Raw genomic sequence first — 24776 nt, 5'->3', positions numbered from 1 at the left:
ACAGGTGAAAGCATATCAATTTTAATAGCTAACCCTCTCAACCTTGCCTGTCTGGGTGTCTCGCTGCACACGATTGGTTGTGTGCTGATGTTAGGATGAGATGATTGGCTATCATCGCTTCAGTGGCTCTCTAGTGTGCCCTCTAACGGTTTGCGGTCAGCAGATATTTGCATTTGCTTGACGGGCACAGACAAGGCAGCGATAACATCATGTGCATCACAGGAGGGTTGCCTAGGTGTCCAACCTCACACAGACATGGCTGCCATGATGGAAGGTTCAGTATTTGTATGAATATTTACTGACTGTTACTTTATTGCAGATGCATATATTATTGTGTTAATCTATATATTTTGCAATTCATTATATGGTTTTGCTAAAATGAATAGAATTTGATCACAGAATCATATCTTACTTGATGATGGACAGAACTGGGATTTTCTGCTTTTCAGATGGACCCACTGGCTGACCTAATTATTGAAAGTCTATTTTATATTCTGTTCATTTCTGCTTTTGTTCCATTCTCTGGGAGAATAGAATAGATGAAGCATGCCGATATATATGTAGATATTGGAGAGATATTTACCTCTCAATGGCCACAGCTGGGGAGACCATAGAGGCATGTCTCAGTGCTGATCCCTGAAGAGGCATGTCTCCCCCCCTCATGCTTTGCGGTCTGGTCAGGTCTGTCCACCATGTTGTTTGGGCCTCTGCTGTGCTGTCCTAACATCGGCGTCTTTGTGCGGTTCCACAGCGGACATTGTTCATTCTCACGGCGGGATGTTCCTGGAGAGCTCCCACCCCCCGTCCCCCGTGGTGCTCTGTGCTGTCCGACCCCCCCGCCGACCCAGTGAGGTCAGCATCTGCAGTCAGGCCTCGGGGCACGCTGACAACTACAGCGCCACCAACATGGCCAACAGTGAGTTGCACTCTACTGTCCTTAACCTAATCAAATACAAATGGTGCAATTGTTACAATTGTTTCCAAATTAATACAGATATCGGATATATATTGCCAAACACACAGGCTGCCACAGCTTTGCTATGTTATGTAATAGTTCATATTTATTTTATCAGATTTATCACAAATGTTGCAACGTTAGCAATTTTGTACTAAGTGAGATGTTGGACCAGACCAAGAATATGTGATAAAAATGCTGACTGGCCTCATTATCCACTCTTTTGCCATTTATTTCCCGTTTAATGCTCTTCTTTACTCTCCATCTCATAGCCCATTCATGCCCACATAGTCCCTCCAAAAAGCTTAGCCTCCTGTCCCAGCTGGCTCTCCCGTACACTAGGTTCTCCTCCCGGAGCCCTTCCCCTAAGCTCCGCCTCAAACTGTGGTCCTCTAAGGCCTCAGACACGGATGGGGAGTCCGTCGTCTCGGGCCCCTCAGAGAGGAGCAGCCCTCTGGGCTCGCAGAGCACCCTGCCAGACTCCTGTCCCACCCCTCCAGCCAGTCAGCTGGACATCAAACAAGGTACCCCCCCTGAGGCAGAAGAGGAGCGCAGTAGAGCGCAGCCCAGCGCAGCCCCCAACCTACGTGCACCAGTTTTTATTTACACATCCATTGCACAGTTAGTGGTCAACAAATAGTGTGGAGGTTGCATGCATACAACACTTTTTGTGCGTTATCTTATATATTTCAATTGCAAACAAAAAAATTACTCAACATATGATTGAGGCCTAGCCAAGTGTTTTTTTTTTACATATAGATACGTTATACAGTTGTTAATACGTTAGCATAACTCTTTTCTCACAGTACTTTGGCAGTACACCTACATTTAAACTAGCTACTCTATTGGTTTACTTATAAATCTTTAGCTGACCCATATGCAAAATTTGCCCACACATTTGAGGCCTGTTAACTGTGCAGTGTGAGTGTCTGTTTGTGAGATGGGGCTGTGCAGCCTGCGTATGCCAGTGCCCCATTGCTGCACTGCATGCCAGAGCCCACTGCCTCTGTTCCCAACCTGTCCTGGCACAGTTAGCGTAAGCTGTGTCCTTTGGCCTGTTCGCCCATGACTGCATCCTCCTCAGCACCAGCTCTGTCACTCCTCGCTGTTATTACCCTTTCCCAACTCCTCGTGCCCCCTTACCTATATCTTCTTTACTGGATCTTTAGGAGTGCTGCCTCCCCTTAAGCTGGACCTCAGGCCTTCTCAGTCCCAGGCTGGAGCTCCTGTTAGGGTCTCTGATGATGTCTTAGACTTATTCTTTGGTTGAAGGAGAATTCCATTTCCAATTCCAGTTCCAGTTCTATTCCAGTTTCCACACCAAGTTCCATTGCAGGTCCATTCTAGTTCCATTTTGAAAATTCATCATCAGTGCCTTTCATTTCCATGTCCCTTTGCTCATTGCATATGGTGCATCATGCATATCAATGACTAACACTGAGTCCTTCCTTTGATGCTCTTCCTGGGGCGAAAGCCCTAACTAACCAGAGATGTGTCCTGTCTTGAGAAACGTTGTGTGTACGTCTGCTCAACGTCAGGACTATATCTCACAACTTACCTTTTCTTTTAGGCCCGTGGTTGCTCCTGTTCTGCATGAAACACTTACGGGCTAGAACAGAAGTTCAAGTTCTGTGACCCCCCCAGTCAGCTCCTACCGTCTGGATCTTGGTGTTGTTTAGATTCCAAGAGTCTTTGTGTGTGTGTTTGCCCCTGGTGTAGTTGCAGGCCGATGGTGGGGCACCAAGAGGATAGACTTTGCCCTCTACTGCCCAGATGCGCTGACAGCCTTCCCCACTGTAGCTCTGCCACACCTCTTTCACGCTTCCTACTGGGAGTCCACCGATGTGGTGTCCTTGCTGCTCAGACAGGTGACAGTCCCCAGATAACATGAATATCAGTACACTGTGTAAAAGTAAACTTAAGGTCTTCCTTTGTTGTTTTAATATTACACACTTAAGTTAATTTACCACACAAAATTTGACACCCTTATGCATATGTTTACATATTCACATTCTCACAAAAGAGAGGATACATTGGACATGAAGACAGACACACAAACACACATACACACACACAAACACTTAGCCCACTAAGCAACAGTTAGCTTACTTTTGCATTCTTTTAGTTTCATTATTAAAATGTCCTGTAACCTTTTTCCACTACATTGTTCAAGCTTCTGTTCTTGTTTCATATTAAGGTGATGAGGCACGAGAGTTCCAGCATTCTTGAGCTGGATGGGAAGGAGGTGTCTGAGTTCACCCCTTCCAAACCTCGTGAGAAGTGGCTGAGGAAGAGGACCCACGTCAAAATCAGAGTGAGTCCTTAGTCTATCACACACACACGCACACAAATAAACACACCAAGTCACCTCCTCAGTTTGCAAAGATGCACACAACACAGTCAGCAGTTGAGGACAGGCACCACAGCCATAGTTTAAACACTGGCTGTTCCAATAGTATTTTCTGTACATTGACCCGTGTGTGTGTGTCTGTGTTGAAGAATGTGACAGCTAACCACCGTGTGAACGATGCTGTGTTTACGGAAGACGGCCCTCAGGTGGTAACTGGACGCTTCGTGTATGGTCCGCTTGACATGGTCACTCTCACCGGAGAGAAGGTACGTTAGTCCAAGAAGCCACCATCATATAAAGCCTCTTCACCTTCCACTCTCACCCACACCTACTCTGAATGTCCTGTGTGTGTGTGTGTGTGTGTGTGTGTGTGTGTGTGTGTGTGTGTGTGTGTGTGTGTGTGGTACTGCTCTTAGGTGGATATCCACATCATGACACAGCCTCCATCGGGAGACTGGACGTACTTTGATACCGAGCTGACCAATAGCAGCGGACGTGTCTCTTACATCATCCCTGAGAGCAAGCGTCTGGGCATTGGGGTTTACCCTGTCAAGATGGTGGTCAGGTAGGCGTGATCTACACAGAGGAATGCACAAATAAACACTGTCTGGGGAGGGTTCAATAAGTAGAGGACAGTTATTTAAACTTTGTAATTTTGTTATCAAAAAAATGTATTCACAATAATCAATCAGAGAAACAATCCAAAACATACCAACTGTATACAGACTTCTCTAAAGAGAAAGTTGGGTGTAGTAGGGTAATATGACAGACTGAAGACCACAATAAGTACAATTTCAAATGGCTCAAACAAAGTATGTACTTGTGGGCAAATAACTTTTAAAAATCTTTATCACACAATGTCCTGTTTTTTTGTGATATCTCAGAGGAGACCACACCTCTGCGGACAGCTACCTGACCGTGCTTCCCAGGGGCACTGAGTTTGTGGTGTTCAGCATCGATGGCTCCTTCGCCGCCAGCGTGTCCATCATGGGGAGTGACCCCAAGGTCCGGGCCGGGGCGGTGGACGTCGTCAGGTATGACTAGACCATTCTTCCACCACTCCGATACATGGCGGGGGATCGCTGATTCTCCCTCAATCACAAGCAGTGTCTCTCTATCTGTGACTGATTTAATCTGGCCTTGGATATTTAGCTTTACAGATTATATGAAGGATATGATATTGGGTGAATCCAAGACCATTGGCAAGATCTGGTGATGATTTGAAATGTGATATGAGGTAGAAATTGATGTAAGGTGTGTTTGTGTCCTCTGACAGGCACTGGCAGGACCTGGGCTATATGATTGTGTACGTGACAGGGAGGCCAGACATGCAGAAGCAACGCGTGGTGGCCTGGCTCTCACAGCATAACTTCCCCCATGGCATTGTGTCCTTCTGCGATGGCCTCGTGCACGACCCACTGCGTCACAAAGGCAACTTCCTCAAGTCTCTCATCTGTGAGGTGTGTGTGTGCATAATGTGTCATTTTGAACATTGACTGATTCATATTTTATTAGCAGAGTGTGTGTGGTCTGCCTATGTGTGCTAGAATCGCTGCCCTGGGCCTTGTAAGATGGTATGTATTACTCATCCAACAGGTGGTAGGAGAGTCAAACCCTTCTCTCGTAGGACGAAGTGTTAGCATCCATCCATCCATGTAATTGCAGAGGTTGTGGTACGCAACGGCCAACTGCTGCTGCAGCACAATCACATTCGCATTTTCTTGCAGAAATACATCTCTAGTTTATTTCTAAGATTGTGCGTGTGCTTCATCCACTCACAGACACGTCTACAACTACAAGTCATTTATATGTAAGATAGGTGTCTGTATCCACATACACATGATCCATTTAAACAGAAGGCCAACCACTGTATGTCATTCATTGGCACCTAATTTATATTTTATTTTGTATTTCTTTGTTGTCATGTGCAGGCTCATATGAAGATCTTTGCTGCTTATGGTTCCACTAAGGATGTGTCTGTGTATGCCTCCATTGGCCTACCACCCTCACACATCTACATAGTTGGTCGACCCACCAAGAAGATGCAGCACCAGTGCCAGGTAAGCTGGTCAGGTTCCAAAGCACAGTAGTAATTGACTAACCTCAATGATTGATTTGATAACACAAAAAAATTAACGTCTGTTGAAGATATATGTATTTATACAACAGTTAGATTTGGTCAAATAATTTAGTAATTTCTGATTGGACAAGAGGCATTCCATGAGTGAGTATATCCTGGAACAACCTCACTCGGACTCTTCAACGCTAGTAATCTCTCCACATTTGATATACTTAAACCGTTGAATTGTAGGATGTCAACATTCCATTCATTCAAAGCGAGTTAGCAGAATTGCAGGCCATCTGTTAGGGCCATCCTGTTATAAACTGTCAAGTCCAGACTTAACATGGAAATAACATTAATATCTGCCCAAGGGGCAATAAATAGAATGAGAACAGAAGGGGGCCTAAAATCGAACCCTGGGGAACTCCACACGAGAGGTGGCAACATTCGAAAGGACACCATCAGTACTGACCACAACAGTCCTATCAGATAAATAAGAGGCAAACCACTCAAGTGCTTTCCCCCTTATCTCAATGCTCCAATCGCTCAAGCAACACTTTATGGTCATCTGTATCAAAGGCAGCAGTCAGATCTAAGGTTACTAAAACTGAACAGCCCTTTGAGTCAGCAGTAAGCAGCAGATCTTTTGTAACTTTCAGGAGGGTAGACTCACTGCTGTGTGTTGCAGATTGGTACATATCAAGGATCCTATTCTCGGTCAGATGACTTTGTAATTAATTAATTAAAAAAAGTAAAAACTCCTGAAGTATTTATTTTTTCCATTTCCGTTCAGCCCCTCTCAATATTTGCCTCAACATGCAACTATTGTCATTAAAATCACACATTTAAAACAATCAGTCAGTGATATATAGGTATCAGATACCACAAGATCACACAAAGTAAAACCATGTGACTGCACTAAGTCAACAGTATGACCCTGTTTGTGTGTAAGAACAGTGACAGATTGGATCAAACTGGAACAGTTGATTGCTTTGAGGAAGTCTTAAATTAATTAATTAATTAAAATTCTATCCTACACTCTGGAAGGAGAATACCCAAGAAGTCAGTGAATTCATTGATGAAGATTTGGGTTGCTCTGGAAGGCCTATACACTAAAGCATTAAAGCATACCTTACTTCTCTCTACTTCCCCCTGCAGTTCATCGCGGAGGGCTATGCTGCTCACCTATCCCAGTTGGAGTTCAGCCAGCGGTCGCGCCCGGCCAAAACTAACAGCGCTCGCATGGTCCTGCGCAAGGGCAGCTTTGGCCTAGGCGGAAGCGGCGACTTCCTGCGCAAGCGCAACCACCTGCTGCGCACCATCAGCTCGCAGCCCAATGCCCCGACACCGCTGCCAACCGGCCGGCCCGAGCGCGCCTTCAGCCAGTCAGATGGCGAGCGGGAGCGGACGGACCGAGGCCAGCGCAGCATGAGTGTGGCGGCGGGCTGCTGGAAACGCACCGGCAGCACCAAGCTGGACAGCGCCCTGCTCAGCCCCAAGTAGGATAAAAACTCCCAGAATGCCTCAGGAGGGGCAACGGACAGGAAAGGATTCGCCACCCTGGGGTGGAGGCAGGAGGAGCTGCTACAGCAAAGTAGGGTGTGTGTTAGGGAGTGTGTGGCGAAGCGCGTGTGTGTTTGTGTGTGTGTGTATCAGAGTTAAAGAGACGTGCGGTTCCTCTCTCACGCCTTAAGCTTTGGCCTCTAGCAACAATGCTGGCTGGTCCGGGCACAAAACGTGAATGTACTGTCACACTTTAAGACCCAGACAGTCCTCCTCCTCCTCCCCGGCTGGGGTGGGGTCAGCGGGTTCCCAACAGCCAATGGTGTCTCCAGACTCCGTCAGCTCCTCCCACCTTCTCAGGGCAGCCTTAGAGGACACGCCCCATTTTCCCAGGAGCCTCCAGCGCCACTGTCCCCTGCTGCACCAGGCAATAAGGACCAGATCCCTCTTCACTTCCCTCAACAGATCCCTCACTAGTCTGTTTACTCCGGAACAGATCCCTTACTGCTTTAGATCTTACTGCTCTCCTGAATGGACCCATTACCGCTGTTCTGAATGGATCCATTACTGCTCTACAGAAATGATCCCTTCATATTCTCCTAAACCAATACTCTCTCTCTTAAGCCACTGAGAAGATCCCAAGATCACTCAGCTGAACAGATTAATGATGGCTCTAAATATCTTTACTCAGACCACTGCTGGTACTCTTTTCGAAGATCTCTTATTGTAGATTTCTTCTGTAACAAATGGATTCCTATTAGTTTGGCCTGCAGGAGGCTCCAGAGGCCTTAACTGTTGTTATACAAAGAACTTAGCAGGGACAGAAAATCTTTGTGTGAAACGGAAGAATTTTGAACTCTTGTGGACCGTTCACTCCTGTATATGGCACGATCCCTTTACTAGGTCCTCTGCTTCTTGCAATAGCTCTGAACACTCTCTCTCCCTCTCTCTTTGTCTCTCCTTCTCCTCCTCCCTTGTTCTCCTGGGTGCTGCTACTGCTCCCACACACACACACACACACACACACACACACACACACACACACACTCTCTCACACACACACTCTCACTCTCTCTCTCTCTCACACACACAGAAACCCACAATCTCACACATACAGTGTCTCCACTGCTCTGCTGTGCCAGCATGTCAGCTGTCCTGCACATCTGCTGAGGGTCCACAGGAAGAGCTCACACCAGGGCAGGCACCCTTGACTGCTGCAGCTGTAGCCATTCTGTGCAGTCACTGGCCAAATACCCCACTGTCTTCAGTGCCCTGACTCTGAGCCCCCTCTGGGCAGTCACTGGCCAAATCCCCCACTGTCTTCAGTGCCCTGACGAGCCCCCTATTGCTCCGGCTCAAGGTGGATGAGCTCATTAGCACACACAAGATGCTCACACACCACCCTGCCGTGTGTGTTATTGTCTGTAACTCAATTTTAAGGCTCCTGTGTGTGTGTGTGTGTGTGTGTGTGTGTGTGTGTGTGTGTGTGTGTGTGTGTGTCCCTCTTGTATGCCAAACATCAGCTGCCCTACAGCCCACACCTACTGTTTCAGGTTGTATCCAAATGGTTTGGATGAGACCCTTAATTAACCAATCATCAATTTATTTAATTTAAATATTGAATTAAGTACTTAAGTGGAGTTTAAGTAAAAACATTTTTTTGCATCTTTTAATCCACCATGCTATAGTATCACTCAGAAGTTGGCAAATGTGGTAGGTGCATACGCATGTACCATGTTTATGAGATATTCATTTTAGGTCCACATGTACTCCACATATAAACACTGATGTAGGACTGCTGTATGTGAACACACTGGCGTGTTGACCCTAGGAATTCTACATGATCTATAAATGATGCATCAGTAGGATGGGCTGGATGGAGATCCCGTTATGATCAGAAACGCTGAGATCCGGGACAGCAGATGGCTTACCTGTGGCAAGGCAAAGCAATGGGAGGAGATGATGTTATCATCTCACAGCTGGGTGAACATACTACTGATAAATATTGTAAATGCTGTGAAGGAGGGACTCCACGGCGGAGAAATATTTATTTGTTTTATTTATTTACTTGCGTGTTTATGGATTCATAAAGATATGGATCATTTAGGTTTACTGTATTTCAGATGTGTCGCTCCTCTGTCTTTTAGGACAGACAATTGGCACGGGACTTTTGCCATCGCACACACAGCTCACCAAACCACAACAGACAATCTTTCATCAGACTTTATGGTAAAACATACCAGTGCGTACACACACATAAACACAAACACAAACACAAACACAAACACAAACACACACACACACACACACACACACACACACACACACACACACACACACACACACACACACACACACACACACACACACACACACACACACACACACACACACACACACACACACACACACACACACACACACACACACACACACACCATGTAATCAGTCATTACAATCATCACAGGAACAATAGAGACACTAGAAAACAAGACAGCTGTGACAATCACTCAGTCACATCACGCACCTCCTGTTGGTCCTGTTTCCTAACAACACATCCTTACAGATTTCCAACAGAACAAGGACCTGGTCAGAACTAAACAGAATTTTCCACAGTTGAGTGAGTCCAGGAACATGATTGGCCAAGTTTATCATTTACATGTATACAAAGCAACACAGCACATGAAAGATGCATATTTTTTGTTCATGTTTAATATTTATTTGTGCTCCTCGGGAACCAAACCCACAAACTTGGTGTTTTTAGTATCCATTACTACTGGTTTACCTGTTGCCTGTTGTATTACAAGAACCTCACCTTATCCCTGGATCAACCCATAGAAGAAGCTTGTTGAATTTTGTGGACTAAAAGTTTTGGTTTTAATTAATTGTTGGTGGTGTTACTGCTGACGTGTGTTGGACTCTGGAATGAGACGTCTAAGCCAACGGGTCAGGACAGGCTGCTCTACTTTCCCGTCATGCCACTCTCCTGCACACAGTCATTCCAATCATTCCACACACATTGAGAGAGCACAAGCATGACATCATCAGACCCCCTTCCTCCTCACTGCCGCTTTGCGTCCACACCCACACACACACACTTATTGCTGTTGAACAATACACTCTTGCTGAACATAGGACACACTCGCTGTACTGGCTGCAGAATACACACTTAAAGAGACACATCACCGCCGCCACCACACACCATTACTGTTACCGGCACACACACTGCAACCGCCTGCACACACGAGGACAAACTTTTGGGGTTTTATACCACGACATACACAAACTCTTTTCTCTAAAACTGGACTGTTTTATAAACTGCCTGCAGGATGAACACTCCACTCCACTGACCCCCCTCAGGCTGGCTTTCTCACAGGCCTGAAAGGGTTAATGCTGCTTGTGGTCGGCTGTGATGTAGCATCATGTTTATAAACTCAACTCACTCGGTCCACCATCCAGGTGGCCGTTGATTTAGCTCCAGTCCTAGTCGCCTTGGGCTGGTTTCATTCTGCAGTCAGGTCTATGGGGATCCCGAAACGGGGCGGCCCCTTCTAAATGTGTGTGTCAAAAGTATACCTGTGGTCATATTTTTAAAAGTGTATCCGTTAATCCAACCCTGCATACGTACCCATGCAGTTGTATCTGTAACGCATCGCATGCGCCATGAAAGGAACATAGTTATGAGTGGGGCCAAATGTGTAACGTTATGTGTTATGGCTTTCAGTTAACAGTAATAAGACACACACAACCATACACAACATGAGATGACCATATTTTGTTATACATTCAGATGTATATGGAATGTATGGGAAACTGTCAACTATGTAGTAAGACATTTGAGATGTTTTGCACCAGATATTATAGATAATTCTATATAATTAAATACAATAGCATTGTAAAATGTATGAATGTACACTGTAAGATATGGAGTTGGTGATAATTTAGATATATTTTCAGTATGTACATCTGACATATTTATGTTTTTTTTGGTGAGGGGGAAAGCAATCTGAAATCATTCAACCTGTATACACATCTGTATATTTTCAGTGTTACTCCTGGTTTGGCCGTGGAACCAGGAAAAAGGTTTCGGTCTGTTTTAGTGTCGGGGACACACGCATCAGATCCACAACCAGACTGATGTGAACAAAGCAAAAACAAATTACAATCACACAGTATAATGCCATACTTGGGTGGGGTGAATCATCAGCTCATGTTAGTGAGTACATAAATGACGAGTTCCTGTTCAATCTTGAGTTCACAGAGTGTATTTAACCGTCTAGATCTGTGCTTTCGCCCTCAGCTCCACCTCTCTCCTGGCTGTTGTTATGTACCCTGCTCCAGCACCGGGTCTCTCTGTCAGACCCGCTCAGTATGTACTGTGGATTAAAACGGTTGAACAGAAACAAAACCTGACTTGTGATTTTATTTACTGTATCCTTAACTGACAGCATACTACCAACCATGATGCACTTTGAAGAAGGTTTTCCCAACCGTTTTACAAAGTCCTGTTTCACATATTGGGCCCCAATTTCATTGACAGGCAATGAGCAAAGCAACAAGCTATCTGTCGCAGGTTAACTAGAGCCATCCTGTGGCGTGTGGGAGCATTGCACTGATGACCCATGTTTGCACTTCGGATCTTGCTCATGGTATTAAATTAGCACAATCATTTTTCCAAGTTATTGAATTATCTTTAGTTCATGCATGGCCTGTTGCCAGTTGCCTGTCAATGAAAGTATGGCCCGTAATCCTAAGAACCTATATACAAAGTACCTGGGAAAAGTTCAATAGATGTTTAATTTCAAAGAGTCCTTATAAATCAGTATGAACATTTTATAGAACCGCTATTGGTTTTTTGATGATGCAGTTCTATTTAGTCTTCATTGGAATGATGTGGTCATGGAAGCGCATGTCTCATTTGTGCCCAAGTTAAATGACACACACACGTAGCGATTTCTTCACTTTATCTTTTGAAATTATGTCAGCATCAACTTATGATAGTCAAAAAATCCAGTTGGTCAGGATCTTTATTTGTTAAGTCACATTGAATACTGCTCAGTTCTCAGAGCAGTAAATCCCTTCCCATAGCTATGCACCATTCGTCCAACCTTTTATCCTGTTTTAAAAACGTTTTTTTTTTTTTGTTTTTTTAATGGGATGGACTTTATGTACATAATTAATGACAACAGGGAATACTTCAGTCACATAGAAACATTGATTGCCTTGTAAACAACATAGAGAACTGAAACACCAGACACGGCTTGTAACAAAATGATACAAACATAAACTGTACTCGCACATTCGGTTATACAGTGTGACTCAGACTCTTCAACAGATTCCTCCATTTACAAAACTAAAAAAAATGCATCAATATGAATAAGCGTCATTTCATCACTGTTTCCGACACAAAGAATAACACATGCAGCTGTTCACAGAACTCTGAATGGTACCTAATTCTCTGTTCCTAGTGGCGTTGATATGTTTCAAAAATTAAAAAAAGCGGGACACATTCAGCAGGATCCAGTATGGAGTTAACAACTGCATGTTCCCAATAGTGTGCCATGTCTACGGCGGTATGAATATTAAGTCTCGTTCCGAAAAACCGCAGTTCCTCTCTACATTCAGACATCAGCCGGGAACTCTAGCGGTACTCTTGGGACAAATAACTGTGAGAGGAGGAGTCTGCTGGAGATCTCGTCCAGACGTCATGATGTTAGAATCAAATGTAAGGTTTGGGTATTTACACACAGGGTGGAGATGCTTCAGTACAACTGCCATATTTTTGTGCATGCAATAATCATAAAGTGGCCTCGTCCTCAGACAAATCATCATTAGCCAAAAAGCATAATATAAAAGGTCATCGACCCCCGAGACAGCAGAGGATTACGGTCCTTTTCCCTTGCGAAGAGTGATGACCTTTGCTTATTATTTTACAAATGAGTCATTTACATTTACAGTTCTGTGTGCTTAAGTCACGTTTCCCTTTGTCTTCCATAAACAGCGGTCGTCACAACACCTACAGGAAATGATAAACCAGGTGAGAGAGCTGGTTAAACTCTTCTCCAGTTTGCGGCCAGCAAGCTGGTTTTTGGTCGGGAGAAGGCGGCGGTGGGGGGGTGGTGGTTGTTGTTGAGAGTCAGGTGTCTCTTGGTGCTGGGCGGGTTTAAAGTGGTCGTGGCCTCTTGGGGTTGATCTGTTTGCTTGCTTGCTCTTCCTCTTGAAGTGTAGATCGGAAGGACTTCACTTTATCTGTGGACAGAGAGAAGGTGTCCTCAGAAAGCTCAAAGGTCCCCACAACACTGCACTGCAGCTCCATTACACACTTCACTCAAACATACTTCTACACCTTTATAAAAGTCAAGGCACTACGTCAACTAACACAATGATCCAAAAGTATTACATGACATGTATAGAGTTACCCCTTAGTTCTGTAAATATTTCAATCTTCTGATCCAAAATCTGCTCCAGTTGTGTAGCATAGGTGTCAACATCATAGTCCACTTCCTCAGTCATCTCTAACAGGACCTTTTCATCCTCCAGCCAGCGTATGGATTCCTACAATTAAAACCAAGGGGTTAAATTACACCTCCAGATGGGTAGACGTGTATAGATATATGATTGTGCGTGCATGAACAGTAGAAGGAAAGCATGGACACCGCAAAAGGACATGTGTGTGATACCACTTGAGGGCAGTAGAGATACATAGGAAACCATTAAACTGGGGTTTGGTCTCATGACCCCGGTTTCTGGTTAATGCCACACTCACAAAAATACCTTTTTCTATGCTCTTCAGTGCTATGAAGCCTTCCAATGGTAATGGGAAATCATTTGGAAATCCATATGGAATTTCAGTTGTCTCTGCTATACAGCTTCTGCCCTAAGAACTTTCTACCTTCCCCCCCGAAACAACATGAATTGATATATAAGTATTCTTTGCCCTCTCGTTTCACTGTCCATATTATAAATAGTGTTACGTCACCTGAAACACAGCCCTGTGGTCCTCCAGCACCTGGTCCTCCATCTCCACCAGCTGGGACACAGCCTCGTGGAAGGTAAAGAGCTGTGGGGATACTTCCTCTTCCTAAACACACACATGCACGCACACACACACACACACACACACACACACACACACACACACACACACACACACACACACACACACACACACACAAAAACATACACCAGAGCGACAGATTTGTCAGTAAACCGTGACAGACAAAAATAAAAGTTAAATAATAATGAAATATTTCTGTACATCTGCACTTTAGGAACATCTATTTCAACACATCAATGCAGCCCAAAATAGTCAAAATATACCATTTAGATAAGCAAGATACTATACACACAACATCAAACCAGGTATGACTATCCTGGTTCTTTATGTGTGTGTGTGTCCTGCACTCACGTTTTGTTCACACAGGAGCTTGAGGTCATCCCTCTGGGGGGAGCTGCCCATGGCCCACTGGGCCTCCATAACCTCCAGCTGGCTCAGCGACGGACCCCCTCCACACTCGTCCAGAACCGCCCTTGGCTCTCCACTCATATCCATCGTCCTGCACTCATACACACACGCGCGCGCGCGCGCACGCACACACACACACACACACACACACACACACACACACACACACACACACACACACACACACACACACACACACACACACACACACACACACACACACACACACACACACACACACACACACACACACACACACACACACACACACACACACACACACGCACCCACGCACGCAAGCAAATGTATGCATATATATACACAGAGAGGCATTCATAAAAGAGCTTCAGGTTGCATGTGATAATACAGTGAAAAGGCATAAAAGAAAGTTAGAATATCTAATTGTATTAGTTAGTCGGAGGTAAGATAGTGTGCATGTGTGTTATGAATGTATTCATGAAAGACGTACTAAGACAAAAATAGAAAGGCATATAACCAAAGGTGAGACCTGCTCGGGGAGGGAATGAAATCCTCCTCTTCATAAGTAGGGGAGACCTCAGTGCGGTTACCCCCGGTCTGGCTGAAGGGGATGTCTGAGGGACTGATGCCAAACTCTTTCACCCTGAGCAGAACAGGACAAACACACACACACACACACACACACACATATAAAAAACACAGACACAGACACACAGACACACACACACACACACACACACACACACACACACAGAGGGACCACTGAAGTCTGTAGTCATAAAACCTCCCCAGCCTTTAGCACAGCTAACATGTTAAAGGCCATGGGACAGAAGCACTTTGCACAAAGGGTCAGTCTCAGCTAAAATCCCTGTTTGCTTCTGTAGGATATATCTTACTACACCCTCAGGCCAAGCCTCCACAATCAGGACCCATTTCCCCGCTGCGTGCATGTTCTCTGATGTGTTGAACAGGCTGCTTACCTGTTGGCATATCGTAGTGTGTTTAGTGTGTTTTCACAGGACGCCATGCCTGGAGAAATCGTTGCAATCTGCAAAAAGAAAATGCATAGATGACAGTGAACCTCTAAAACTAAGAATGATACATGATACATGTTCATGTGTGTATGTGTGCGTGTGTATTTGCTATCTCTCAGGAGGGAGGGAATAAGGTTACTTCTCAAGGTCTACTTGTGTATGTGTGTGTGTATGCTATCTCCCAGGGGAAGGTGAGTGTAAATAAGGTTACTTCCCGAGGTCTACTTGTGTGTGTGTGTGTGTGTGTGTGTGTGTGTGTGTGTGTGTGTGTCCCTCTAGGGGGGGTATCTCTCTCACCATGCACGTGCGGGAATTCTCCCCGATGAAGGAGTCCCTGAGGACCTGTGTGAGTTTGCTGGCTCGGAACGGCGTGTGCGGTTTGTTGCGTCCCAGAGCTCTAATACACTCCTGAGGGAGACGTCAAACAGGAGACAGGTGAGGCATGTAGATACACAGGTGGACCTTTGCAGAAGTCAAAGGTCAGTGATAATAAAAGGTCAAAATACAAATACACAGAGCCAGAGCCAGAGCCAGAGCCAGACACACACACACACACACACACACACACACACACACCTTCAGGGCCAGCAGGCTCTTGTTGATCTCGGCGCCCTCCAGGCGAGTCTGCCGGTCGGCGCTGGACGTGTCGGCCCCACGCTCGTTTCCTGCCAGGTCAATCAGGGAGAACTTGCCATGCATCTTCCCCCGGCGGCGCAGAATGATCTGGAACACGGCGTGGCTCCTTGAGGAGTGGGCATTGGCAGATGTCTGCCCAGATGTCCTGCGGTGGCACACAGACACAGACTGAGCAGAGAAGACAGCTAAGCCATATGTGACAGAGTACGAGCTTAGTAGCAAGCTGCACGTGTAATATCTGCTCTACATGTGCTTAATACGTCCACCACGTGTCTGAGTGTGTGTATATAAGCAGAATGTGTGTGTGTGTGTGTGTGTGTGTGTGCGCGCTCATGTCTGTGTGTGTGGTATACCTGTGTGTGTGTGTGAGAGACAGAGCATGTGTGTGTGTTTTTTATAGTACATCTGTCTGTCTGTACGTGTTTGTGTGAGTGAGCGAAAGACAGAGCATGTGTGTGGGTTTTTTGTGTGTGTGTGTGTGTGTGTGTCATCACACCTGCAACTGTTGCCAACCTCGATGAGCTTGAGGACGTCCTCGGTGCAGCGCACATCCCTCTCCTGCAGCCCCACCACCTGCACCTGCTGCTTCCCATCCTCAAGCACACGCAGCTTCGCCTTCCTGTTGAGCAGGTCAAACACCTACAGTGCACACACACACATGGACACACACACCCAGATAAACATGCACATACACACACAGACATTCAGATACATACACGCAAATACATACACACGCAAATACATACACACACACACACATAGAGAACACAGAGAGTCATCCTGATGCAAGAGAGAGTAGCAAAACATCTAGCAAATCTAAATCGATGAAGTCCTTAAAGTACTTGCCTTCCCACTGTAGATCTCAAAGAAAGTGGCAAACACCTGCAGCTCTAACTTCTTGTAATTAGGCTTCTTCAGCATAAGAAACACGTCCCTAGCTGCAGGAAAGAGAGGAGGCTTGAGCTGCTGAATGATCAATGACTTGTATGAAGCCTACATATGTAGTTTAGTTTGCAAGTAAACCTACCGGCCAAGGCATAGATCCCTTTGGAGCAGTCCTGGTTCTTCCCTGAGAAATCCCCACCCATGGTCTAACGCGAGGAAACAGCATTTTAGAAAAATGACTCAGAACAGTGTGGATGAAGGCACAAACCAGAACATAAAAGTTTTTAGAGCTTTCAGAATCATTTTAATAAAAAGGATAAGCACTTTGTTTCAAAGGACAGGCATTCTAGTTGCCCACTAACTTACATGGGTTTTCCCACTGCCTGTTTGGCCATAGGCAAAGCATGTGGCCATTCCCCTCTCAAAGATGGTCTCTACCAACGGTCTTGCAGTAAACCTGCAGACAACAAAGAAAGGCACGTCCGCTAGTTTAACAACAATGAATACTAACAACATTCATAGTTAAAACCAATTGAAAACATTCAACTGAACTGAGCTGAATTGAAGTTTTACCTGTAAACCATTTCATTAGTGGTATTGTCATCAAAAGCATAGTCAAACCGAAACGTCTGGTTCTCCAGATATCTGGTCAGGTCCACCTTCTGCTTGGGCTCGTGGACCATGACCACATCTTTATTGGGGATGGTGAGGACATCCAGGTCCTTCACTGAAAGTTCTGCAACAATAGAATACATAATGGTTAGACTGCTTAAGAATCACACCTAACGGCAAAGTCTCAATAGGCTCCAAATTTCTTTTCAGACTGACGAAGGACTCTTGGTATCTTTCCACCCTAAAACCTACAAAATGTTGAGGATATTTTTTCAAGGTTGCAAGGCCATGTGAAATTACTCATTAACATACATTGAAAAGGTGTTCATCTAAACATGTCACATGACTAACATGACTAAGCGGAGAGCTTGGAATAAGATGGGTTAAAATGTTACCCTTCTTGTTGAGGGGTCGTTTTCTGACACACACGCATATCCTGTGCTCATCCTCTATCTGAAAAGATCAAAATGGCATCAGAGATTAGAGCAGAGAGCTGCATCACAATCCCACAATGGCTCCTCTCCAAATACTGTTGTAAAAATGATTTAAAAAAAAAAAAAAATTCTGTAAATTCTGCTTTTTTTTCTTTTTCATTCTCCCAAACAGAGGACTGGTCCAGCTTATGACAAACACAAACGTGACATCCCTGCTTTTTCTATAAACATGTGTTTCATTCCAAATACATTCAAATGGTCAAACAAACACTGAAGCTCAAATCAGTAATTACTCATTAATAATTGACATGGAAACTGAAAAGATCCCATAACCTCTGTGAAGACTTGTGTGCATTTCTAACAGACCTCCCTTAGTGCTCTGGGTGTTCTTTGAGACATATCAATTTAGTTCAGATGACTGCAGTGCTCACTCACCAGATCGACGGTGGTTAGTGGCCGGTAGTCCAGGCTGGCCCTAAAGTCTCGGATCATGCACATAATCTCATAATTCGGGGTTGTGGCTTCGACTTCCTGTGAAAGAGCAGCGATTACATGAGTCACAAGCTCCCAGAGATCAAAGAGGACAGAGAGAGCATGAAAGATGAGAGAGGGTGCGGGTGGTGTGCAGGATGCCAGTGAGACTGTGTAAGGGAGGGTGGTATGTAGGAACGTACCTGAGCCTTCTTCTCCCTGAGCTCCTGCTGCTGAATTCGTCTCCTCTCCCTCTTTTCCTGCAGCTTCTCCACCTCCTTCACACAGTTTGACTTCCTCCGAGCTGAACACACAAGGCAACGGAGACATTACAGAGTGGACAGCACTGATTACTGACTCTACTGTTCACATTTAAGTGCCACACTGTTCACACTGAAGTTCAGTACTACTCAGATTTAAGTCACGTACTATTCTGACTTAAGCGCTGTTCACACTTAAGTACAGTACAGGTCACACTTAAGAACTATGCATTCCCACTTAAGCACAGTACTCCTCAGATGTCAGTACTACCATATCAGTACTCTTCAGATGTCAGTACTACCATATCAGTACTCTTCAGATGTCAGTACTACCATATCAGTACTTTTCAGATGTCAGTACTACCATATCAGTACTCTTCAGATGTCAGTACTACCATATCAGTACTCTTCAGCTGTTAGTACTACAATGTCAGTACTTTTCAGCTGTCAGTACTACCATATCAGTACTCTTCAGATGTCAGTATTACCATGTCAGTACTCTTCAGATGTCAGTACTACCATATCAGTACCTTGCTGCTGCTGTTGCAGGGTCATCTGCTGGGTGGGTTGGGGTGCAGGGGCTGGGGGAGGGGCTGGGGGAGGCTGCTCAGTCTGCTGGCTGGGCCGGGCTCGGGTCGTCCCCACTGCACAATACACACACACACACACACAAAGTGTCATATAATAGGCAAAACATACACACATGACAAACAGAACACACACATAGGGTGTCAATTAGTCATCCCACACACTAATAATTACAAACAGATAAAGACAAAAACATTTGCAGGGGTTCTGTCTGTTGAGCCCAATCAAGTATTCAAAAGCATCCCATTTAAAAATGGACTGAGGTGGGCCCCAGGAGAAGGACTTGGACATGCCACATAAAAAGACTAAATACAAACGTAATGTGAGAATGAGAGCTTGAGCTGCTTGCCTGTGACTCTGTTGTCCCGGGGGGGAGTTTCATTTTTCTGTGGTGCTACTGTTCGCCGGGCCTGCAAAAAACAAATTTCCTCTTCAGCACACACTCCCTACTGCATACTAAAGATCTTGCCAGCACCTTCACTATTGTGTTACACTAGTAAGTCTGTGATAACATTATCAGTATGCACTATCAGTATGCAATATCAGTAAACACTATCAGTACATATAGTGGTATAGTACACACAGTGAGAGGACCTTTTTTGTCTGTAAGAAGGGATCAAATGCTGGATTTCCGTGTGGTGTTGGGGTATCTCATTTGTACATGTTCCAGATAATGTTAATACTTCCAGTTTTTTAGCCTCTCAGTTTTCAAAATCTTTCATTCTTTCATTTGATTCAGACAAAGGCATTATTACTTCACTTACAGTTACAGTTTCTGACGCACAGGCCTAAAGATCTATGGGCAAACAGGCAAAAAACTCTGAGTGCAAGCTTACAGTGGCACAAACCTTGGGGATCTTGTTGACTTTCACTCCGCTGGTCACAGGAGGGGGAGGAGTCTCGGGGCTTTGTGCAATTTCCTCATCAGGGGCAAGATCTGTGTTTAGTGCAAATATGCTCTCCAGGTCAATCTGCCATTCAAAACATAAACAAATTATTGGCCAATCAACAACAAATGCAACCAAATACCAACAGTATAATTGACATCAATGCATATGGTGAGTGAAGCTAAGTACTTAATACAGTGAGAGAATAAGAAGCAGGTAAATGCTATTTAAAGACTCAGATTACAAGCTCCGTTTGGGATAAATCTCCTTCATCCTTCATGCATCTACAACTGCATCTGAATCTTTCGCCAGGTTTTACTGTCAGTGTATGCTACGTTCTTTCTGCTTGAGGTATTGTATACTGGAGTAGTTTACGGTCTTGTGTCTCCAATAAGCAGAACAGATTCATACAGAATTCGGCTCCATGGACAGATACGTTCTGCATATCTGTGGCATAACTGTGAGGACACTGTACTTGTCTCTTTTACAGTCAGGGCAGTGTGAGCATGAGCGATCAGACCTGCTGCATCATGCCGACGCACCCAGGAAATGAGAACCCGCTCTTTCCAGCTACACTCTCCCTGTTTTTACAGTCACTTTAAAACCATCTCCTTGAGCCCTAATGGCTTTCCCAGCAATCCCACAGAAACCACAAGAGTCTTTGGCTCTTTATGGCCTCTGCATCCACTAGTCAACCAGCAGTAACAGCAACTCCGCTGAGGCATCTTAGTTATTAAAATTAAATGTCAAGAGGTTATTTTTTCCATTCCTTCCTTCGACTCGTCCATGAGGTAACTGCATAAGGGCCAATCAGAATGTTGAATGTGTGACATTCACTTAGGATGGGTTACCTCTTTCCCCTTTGTGTCTCCATTTTCAATCCATTCCACAGTGACACTTTCGTTGTCATCATTCAGAGACGTCACCATGGCTTGGTGTATTCGTCCTGCAAAAAGACAGAGGAATAGTGTAGTAATAGTGAATACTAGTACAATATTAGTATTATTTTACGGTAATAATAATTTGAACACAAAAAGAAACAGCCTCTCAGAAGCCTCTCAGAAGATGTCTAGCTCTCAACACAGGGCTGGTGCTTGTTCTGCAAGTCTGTCATTTGACAAGACTGTTCTTGATAGTGAACTGACAGGCAAACTTGAACAAGCATTAATCATTTTGGTCGTTATCTGATTTGACCTTAAATGCTACAGTTTCTGAAATTAATTGTCAACGGAGTCAGAAAACAACTTTGACTTGGTCCAATGGTTACCCGAAGCAGATCAGTTTAAAATCAGAATAATGACCCAATCGCACTTCCCAGAGTATCACACAACAGCTTACCACGGTCTTCAAAAAGTTTTACCCTAAGCACTATGGCGCCCATATTATCAAACACATGATAAAAAAGGAGCACACTGCAGGTAAGAGTGACCTAATTACACAACTTTCCTTTCGTGACAGTGAAATGATTTAGCAAACTAGGCATCTCACAAAGACAACTTACAGACCGCTGTGCTATGTGATCCAGCAGAGATGTTATCAGGCTAAACTATGTGAGTCAAATACAGCTAAGGGTCCATACCGTAGCTAATGTATGTGTGAGTAGGCCTACTGTATTGTAGTTAAGATTCACAGGGTGTGGATTTGACTTCCTATGCTCTCCCAGTGACATTATGTTATGAAATGCTGACATTCACTATGACTATCTGATTCACAGTGTTAGGGCATTCTCTTTATGATCTCTTGATCTGTAAATGCAGAGATTCATTTTCAACGCGATGCTGAAAAGGAGATGTATAACCATTGTGCTTTAAGAGCAGCATGCGTCATTGGGGCGTCCTTAAATGGTATTCGCCTGTTCCCACACGACTTGCACGAGTCCAGTTGGTGAGGCGTGTGCTCCACGGCACACAGAAACTGGGCCAAGAAGACTCCACCACCCTGTGACGCCGCAGTTACTGGCAATCGCAATCCTGCTTTCAATGCACTATGAGCAATAATGTGGATTGTAGACATTGAATCGATTGAAGCTTTATATGCCAGCAATAACTGCAACTGAGCAATTAACTAGCTAATTTAAACATAATGTACCGAGACATGTCTTCTTGGCATACTTGGCTATTGTTTCATTCAGATGCTGACAAACTGGTCAGAGAAACAAATTACAGATGGTACAACCCGATGGTGAAATGTCTGTTTGCTAGCCGCTATACTTGCTACGATCTGCTTGTTGTCAATGGTCTCTCAGGAAGATGGTGAGCGTAGTAACAGCACCACCCTATCAGAGACGCATGGTGTTCACGAATATCCTGCAAGCGCGAAAATCCATTCACTTCAATTCCTTAGAAAAGTGAAAGTTCTAAAACGCCATCTGACACATTTTAAGGTAATACAAAAAAAAAGACGTTACATTATGGCAGCCATGGTTTGTGATGTCTTTGACAGTCTTATCAGTGACCTGGACACATCTATCCCCGTGACATTAAGGTTACCCAGCCAAGGATGCTGCAGGACGAACTCAGCTGTGAAGCTTGCCTCCGGCAAGAGCAGCTACATGCCCGCTTGTCAGCTATAACGTTAATCAGCCGGGCGTTAAGTTAAACACTGCAGCCATTTACGCAAACTCTGTTAACGTTTGAAGCATTTATTTCCTGTTCAGACCAAACTGGAAGCATCTGGTTAGCTAACGCTAGCTAAGTTAACGGTATTTGTTGGGAAAAAAGACAGGGCTAGCTAGCTCCATGTGCATGCATCATGTCTAATGTGGGGTTCACAATGCACTGACAGTTAGCTGGCCTATCTATTGTGCTGCATTTCTTTGACAGTGATTCATTTCGCGTTGAGAAAAGATGCAATATGCTATGTCAAGATCTGTACACAGCAGCCCAGCTGTAGAAGCTTAGCGGTTTCCGCTGCTGGGGTTACTCAGCAACAAAGCTAACGCGGCAACCTCCTCCAAATCAGGCATCTTCCTCTAACCGGAGAAATCAAACTGGGTGTGACTTACCATCGCTTCGTTTGATTTCCACGTAAATACCGACGAGAATCTTTCCAAAAAAAGATGCCATCCCTCATATGTAATATATCTATATATTAACACCGATGTGTACCGCGATATGTTTTAAATACAGAGGCAGTAAGTTGTTCCAGCGCTGCAGAAACCAGGAGGAGGTCAGGAGGAATTGAGGGAGAAAGATGAAGACAGCGCCTGCGCAGAAGACTCTCCCCATTCGCGTCAGTGCCCGGAGCAGAGCAGCAGAGATGACCTAACACTGAATTACAAGAAGGCCCCATTGTCCAGTTCATTGATGTATTCATTTGGACTTGTCGTCTGGATTTGTTTGTAAAAACACAACATCGCATCACTTGGTAATGTCTATTAATTTGTCATGCGATAGGCCTGGCCTAATGACCATGCCAAATCTGTAATATTGGCAAATGCAAACATACCTCCAAATACACTGTTGAAACACTATGACAAATAGTAATAATATCAGTTGAAACTGTATAATACAATAATACAATCACTAATCCTTCACTGGTTCCTTGAAAGTCTTTAGACATTCAGAGGTATTGAAGGAAAAATGGAAAGTAACAAGGGGAAAAGTTCTAAAACTCTTCTAAGTGAGGCAGGTAATACTGAAACATGCAAAGGGGGATGCCTATCAGCTGTGATCTAGAAAACTGTGGTTGTTCTTCTTTGACCCATCCCTCCCCAACTGACACTAGAGAAATGGGCTCTCCTCCTGAGTTGGGCTGAGCTGTTGACATCATTCTCAGAAATCCTCATTAATTTCAATGATTATTTTCTCTGTGTTAAGAAGACCCACACTTTGAACTTAAATGCTCATACAATGCAATTTGCCCTTGACCTGGGTGAAACTGATAGGCTACACTTGGTGGCAGCAAAGGACCAGCTCAGTGAGGGAATGCGTATGTATTCTTGGTTTTGAGTGAAGATGACTTCCCCATTGACTAGACGTCCTTAGAGTGCGACAACACGTTTTTTGAGGGACCCTACAGAAAGCAGATGGTGCATGTCCATTAGACACAAGCTATAAAATGGTCCTGACAGAGTTTGACATGGAACATTTTCTGAATGCACTGTTGCGCTTCAGAACTGCAAAATACTTCATTCGAAAATGAAGGGGATAGGAGCACTAATAGCAGCTTTGGCTCAGTCTTTATTGTGGCTTGTGTTAGCATTTGTGTCATGAGTAAAAAGTGATTAAGTCATTTTGCAGTGTAGTGTAGTAGTATCCTAATTCACATCGTCATTTCTCCTGTGTATTGCTGTATATTAGACTGGTCAGCATGACCTTGTCCTTACACCAGGCTGTCAGTGGTCTTTATAAGAGCAGACAGACTCTGCAAATGACTGAGCTGTCCCATCTCTCTACCTGCTCAGAGCATGTTTCTCTCCACTCCCTGAATGGTCAGCCGTCACTGTCTCACCATCAGTTTCCCTGGCAACAGCACCCTCTCGGACAGAGTGCAGGTCTGTATGTTTGGGAGCCTCAGGAAAGGGGATGGGATGGGTCAAAAGGGTGGCGAGTTTGACCTTCACTGTACAGGGAATACAGCTGAGTGTCTCAATGAATCAGCTGTTCACCAAACATACAAAGTATGACTGCACTTTCACAAAGTATGTTTGGAGC

The 24776-nt window shown here is 44.6% G+C and overlaps 2 protein-coding genes across 6 annotated transcripts in view; one reads left to right on the top strand and one right to left on the bottom strand.

The window, feature by feature from the left end:
• LOC105900257 (membrane-associated phosphatidylinositol transfer protein 2) overlaps window positions 1-6963 on the top strand; it is a 40813-nt gene extending 33850 nt beyond the window's left edge. For 4 of the 5 annotated variants that reach the window (XM_031577183.1, XM_031577184.1, XM_031577185.1 and 1 more), the window contains 10 exons: window positions 752-916; window positions 1228-1479; window positions 2675-2823; window positions 3153-3269; window positions 3455-3571; window positions 3722-3870; window positions 4190-4339; window positions 4582-4765; window positions 5237-5365; window positions 6526-6963. In XM_031577183.1, the coding sequence (XP_031433043.1) occupies window positions 752-916; window positions 1228-1479; window positions 2675-2823; window positions 3153-3269; window positions 3455-3571; window positions 3722-3870; window positions 4190-4339; window positions 4582-4765; window positions 5237-5365; window positions 6526-6870 (1757 nt within the window). In that variant the 3' untranslated portion in view covers window positions 6871-6963. The remainder of the gene's footprint in view (window positions 1-751; window positions 917-1227; window positions 1480-2674; window positions 2824-3152; window positions 3270-3454; window positions 3572-3721; window positions 3871-4189; window positions 4340-4581; window positions 4766-5236; window positions 5366-6525) is intronic. The other variant, XM_031577187.1, reaches the window with a different exon arrangement.
• Window positions 6964-11819: 4856 nt separating this feature from the next.
• On the bottom strand, window positions 11820-23376 carry LOC105890492 (kinesin-like protein KIF2A). Its single transcript, XM_031577769.1, has 21 exons — window positions 23126-23376; window positions 20973-21067; window positions 20083-20205; window positions 19584-19644; window positions 19177-19290; window positions 18590-18690; window positions 18351-18446; window positions 17877-17934; window positions 17443-17605; window positions 17236-17326; window positions 17012-17075; window positions 16831-16922; window positions 16481-16623; window positions 15925-16129; window positions 15646-15756; window positions 15295-15362; window positions 14844-14957; window positions 14279-14426; window positions 13850-13951; window positions 13290-13425; window positions 11820-13119 (listed from the first exon to the last, which is right to left on the bottom strand). The coding sequence occupies exons 1-21, from the start codon at window positions 23184-23186 to the stop codon at window positions 13034-13036; spliced, it is 2232 nt and encodes a 743-aa protein (XP_031433629.1). The 5' UTR covers window positions 23187-23376; the 3' UTR covers window positions 11820-13033.
• Between the last annotated feature and the right edge of the window lie 1400 nt (window positions 23377-24776).

The sequence above is a fragment of the Clupea harengus genome, chromosome 12, assembly GCF_900700415.2.
Source record: "Clupea harengus chromosome 12, Ch_v2.0.2, whole genome shotgun sequence".
NCBI lineage: Eukaryota > Metazoa > Chordata > Actinopteri > Clupeiformes > Clupeidae > Clupea > Clupea harengus.
The sequence above is the reverse complement of the archived record's forward strand: the minus strand, read 5'-3'. Positions and strand labels throughout refer to the sequence as shown.